The sequence below is a fragment of the Mesoplodon mirus genome (genome assembly GCF_964341445.2).
Source record: "Mesoplodon mirus genome assembly, chromosome: 8".
Classification (NCBI taxonomy): Eukaryota; Metazoa; Chordata; class Mammalia; order Artiodactyla; family Ziphiidae; genus Mesoplodon; species Mesoplodon mirus.
This window is the reverse complement of record NC_138984.1, coordinates 15,665,775-15,670,395: the sequence shown is the minus strand read 5'-3', so window position 1 is coordinate 15,670,395 and position 4,621 is coordinate 15,665,775. Positions and strand designations below refer to the sequence as shown.

Sequence of the window (4,621 nt, the reverse complement as noted above, 5' to 3'; positions counted from 1 at the left end):
GTAGCCTCTCTGCTAATAGGTGGGGTTTTGTTCCTATCTTCCTAGTTGTTTGGCATGGGGCGTCCAGCCCTTGGAGCTTGCTTGCCGTTGGGTCTAGCTGCGTCTTAGCGTTGAGACAGAGATCTCTAGGAGAGCTCTTGCTGATTGATATTACGTGGCGCTGGGAGGTCTCTGGTGGTCCAATGTCCTTAACTTGGCTCTTCCACCTCAGGGGCTCAGGCCTGACACCAAGCTAGAGCACCAAGAGCCTGTCAGACACACGGCCAGGTATGTAGGGATTTTCTTGCCTTTTGGGAAGTCTGAGGTCTTCTGCCAGTGTTCAGTAGGTGTTCTGTAGGAGCTGTTCCACATGTAGATGTAGTTTTGATGTATTTGTGGGGAGGAAGGTGATCTCCACATCTTACTCCTCTGCCATCTTGAAGGTCCCCTCCACCCCACAGTGTTTTGCTTAATTCCTCCTTATCAACACCTGTCAGGACCATCCTGTATTTGAGTCCCTACCTCCCATCTTATTCCTTTGCAATCTGCCCTCCAGGGTGTGATTAAACAAACAAACAAAACCATAGTTGGTCATATTTTTCTTCTGCCTAAAAGCTTTCAATGGCTAATGCTTGCTTGCGAAATAAATTTCAAACATACAGACTTGGCATGGCCGACAAGTTCATTCGTTTTTCTTACAACCTTGTCTCAGGCCACTTTCCTACACACACCCCGAGCTGTAGTTCACCTGGCCTACTTATAATTCCAAAAATGTGCCATGGTTCACCTTGCCTTTGTGCTCAGGTATATACTGTTTTCTCCACGTAGAACATCCATCCACTCCCTCGCCCTCCACCTCTCTGCATAACCGTATGTGTTCTTATGGACTTAGCTAGACTGTCATCTTCTCTTAGAAGCATGTCCTGACTGCCCTGAGCTGACTTGGAGGCTTCTCTTTTATAGTCTTTCCTTATCAGCCTGTCTCAGTATTGATTTTCTCATATGGTACCCTTACCAGGCTAATTATCATAGGCAGGATCTGGGTCCAGCACGTGTGTGATACATAGGAGGAATAAAAGGTATGTTGACATAGGAGGGATAAAAGGTATGTTGAATGAATGCTCCCTGCCTGGAAAATTATTCCTTCTAAGCCCAATTCATAGGGGGTTGATAGACAACTCCTCCCCGCATTGACAGTAATGCTCTGAGGGCTCCCTGAGACTCCAGGGTTGGAGAGAAAAGACCAGTTGTTTGAGACCTGAAAGTCAGAGCCTGTTAGACAGACATTAGAGACATAAAAAGAATAGTAATGATAATGAAACTGGATTATTCAATGTGGCTACTTGTCAGGGAAACTGGTAGACATCTCTTGTTGGTGACTTCTGGTAATGCTTTCCCTTTCTTTCTTTTTTCTTTTTGAATATTTAAGACATGTTTATTTCCATAGCTTCATTTTCCACTGTAATACATTGCTTCTCCACTTAGTATATGAATTTCATATATATACTGCCTTCCTTTGGTCAACTATATAACTGTACTTCAGACTGTAGACCTCAGTAGAACCTTAGAAATCTAAACACAAATTCTACCTCTAACCGCCAAGACTTTGGGGATTAAAATAACTGATAGACCACCATTTTTTATTTACATCAGTTCAGTTTATACATGTTTAACTTATTCTAGTGACTGTTTCCGATGTGAAAACCAAGTTTAAAATAACTTGATCACCTTGTTTCAAACACAGCTGTTCACATACCATACTCCAGCTCCACCCATGTAAGTAAATCCTGTATCAGAGATAAAAGCTACTTAGCATACATTCAGTGAAGTTGAGCCTTTCATAAACAGCATGAAAATATGGGTTGAAGAAAATTTTCCGGGATGCTACTATAAGTAGCTTTTTTTCTGCAGTATTAACACAGTGAAATAAAATATTAAATTTATTTAAAATATAGATACGAGATTATTCCATTCTGTCCAAACCTATTAAATACTTTCCAAAAGTTTTGTAATTCAGTCCTAGAAATTCTTGGAGCTGTGAGCATTTCCTGTTCAGAAATGTTACCTCTATAAAAGCTCCCAGGAAATTTCAGAAAAATATAACCTCCTAATTTAAAAGTTGATCGATTTGCCAAATGGTGCAGCCAGGTTTGCCTCTCTAAAAGCTTCTGATAAGGTCGGATGTGCATGACAGACTCTAGCTATATCTTCACAGGATACTCCATATTCCAGTGCAAGAGCAGCTTCATTTATCATTTCACCAGCACCTGGTCCTAGAATATGTGCTCCCAATACTCCGTCTGTTGATTTCTGCCCAAGTATCTTCACCATGCAATCCGTGTCAGCATTTGTCTCAGCTCTGTTGTTAGCAGCAAATGGGAATTTCCCAACTTTGTACTCAATACCCTCTTCTTTCAACTGCTCTTCTGATTTGCGAACCCAAGTAACTTCAGGGTGTGTGTAAATCACCAATGGTACACAATTGTAGTCAATGTGCACAGCGCCACCAGCCATCCCTTCAACACACATAATGCCTTCATCCTCTGCTTTGTGAGCCAGCCTTGGACCAGCAACCACATCGCCGATTGCATAGATATTTGGAATTTTAGTTTGGAATCTGGTATTTACTGGAATTCTACCTCTAGGATCCAGCTCAATTCCAAGCTCCTCTAGTCCCAAATTCTTAGTAAAGCGTCGTCGGCCAATGCAAACCAGGAGTACATCACAGGTGATAACTTCAGCTTTACCACCAAAAGCAGCTTCAATAGAAACATCAATTTTTCCATCTGACTTCTTTGTAGCACCAGTAACTTTGGTATTCAATTTAAAGAGAGAGATGGAGATCTCTGGCAGAGCGGTGCTATAAGAATGTTCTTTGTATCAATAATTTGACAGCTGCCATCGGCTTTCATAGCGGTGACCTGATCTTTTCCAGTTATCTTTCCATATCCATTTACGTGAGCAGCCTTATTCTGTTTGACCAAGTGGGCAATTCCACCTGTTAAAGCTGTTCCTGCATTACTCTTCTGCTCCATCATCTTCTCTAAATTCAAGCAAACTTCAGACATTTCAATTCTTCTAGATGCAAAATCTTTTCCATGGGCCATATGGTAATAATGAGAGTTATTCAATAAAGCCTTAGAAGGAATACAACCAACTTTCAAGCATGTTCCACCAAGTGTTTCATTTTTCTCAACGCAGACTGCCTTGAAGCCTAACTGGGCAGCTTAAATAGCAGCAACATATCCTCCAGGACCAGAACCTATCACTGTTACATCAGCATCCATTGGTTGATCTGCGTAAGTTCTCAGTGGCACTGCAGAAACTCCTTGCAGACCATGAGATGTTCGATTGAAATGGCCTCTCTTAGCCAAGGAACAGTACACATGACTCCAGCTCTGCATCTGGCCGCTGGACTTTCCTTTCCGCCAAAGCTTTCACCTCCGTTAAGCGTCTCTGCCGCCTCGCCAAGGTCTCCTCCCTTTCTTTTAATAACAGTACCTTGGTACTACCTCCTCCACCAACCCAATCCCTGTGTTATAGGTGGGGCTGATCCCAGGCTCCCACGCCATTGGTCAGCACATGACTTGGGCCTGTCCAGTCAGAACATCCCATTCCCTTTCCCTGATCAACTGGTTCAGAGACAGGTGCATGACCCAAGCCAGACCAATGACACTAAACACAGGACTTTCTCTGGAGCTAAATAGAGATAGACTTTTGTTGTTGTTGTTTGGTGGAAATATAAGGTAGATGTATAAGCCTGCAGTGACTGGTTGCCACCTTGGGCTCTATATGGGAAAAGACTTGAGAATGGAGGAAGAGTTGAGAGGCAGAAAACCAAATTGCTGCTGCTGATGTTTGAGTACCCAATCCAACTTTACATTAAGCCAGGCCTGTTTTGTTTTGTTCTTCTGGTTATGTGATAAAATAATTTCCCCTTTTTGAGTAAGGTGATTCAATTTGAGTCTCTGTCGCTTGCAACCAAAAGATGTTTATTAGTACTGAAATCAGGGTAGTCAGCAAATCTAGAGAGAAAATGTAAATACAGAGGACTCTGGCTCTGTGGTCATGGGAAAAGGATGTGTTTCCTTTCATCCAAGTCATTTTACCCAGTGACCCTCTAGGCATAACGGAGGAAAGAGTACACTGGAGGGAGTGGTGGGTCTCAAACTATGGCCCAACTAGACGGGATACATCTTTTCTCCCTTTTATTTGTACTTGTCAAAAAAAATGTTTTTCAAAATTTATTTTGTTTTATATTTATTTTTAATTACTAAGCGAACATAAATACATTTTTCTTATAGAAAGTAAAATATTTTACAAAATGCAGAATATCTTCTGACTTTTACTTGACCACTCCCCTCCAGAGGCTACCCTCTATTCGGCTTATATCCTTTAAACCGTATAACTCAGTATAGACACACATCAGAACATAGAGGTTTCTTTTGCACGGTGGCTATGTGGGGATGGTGGCTGTGATTGTGTAGGTTCTGCTCACAAATGCACTAAGAGTGAAGTTGCATTAAAAAATCCCACCTACAGAAAACACCTCCCTCTAATTGTCATCCAACCCCAGGAATATCTGAAACTGCCCCCTCCTGTAAATCCCTTTTATGTATTTAAGAAGCTTTTCTAAAAGATT

The 4,621-nt window shown here is 41.8% G+C and overlaps 1 protein-coding gene across 1 annotated transcript; it reads right to left on the bottom strand.

The window, feature by feature from the left end:
- Positions 1–1,944: 1,944 nt before the first annotated feature.
- Positions 1,945–3,551, bottom strand: LOC309809832 (dihydrolipoyl dehydrogenase, mitochondrial-like; the record flags this gene model as incomplete). Its single annotated transcript, XM_082631297.1, has 2 exons — positions 1,945–2,839; positions 3,481–3,551. 2 exons carry the CDS (start codon positions 3,549–3,551, stop codon positions 2,092–2,094), a joined length of 819 nt encoding a protein of 272 aa, XP_082487423.1. The 3' UTR covers positions 1,945–2,091.
- Between the last annotated feature and the right edge of the window lie 1,070 nt (positions 3,552–4,621).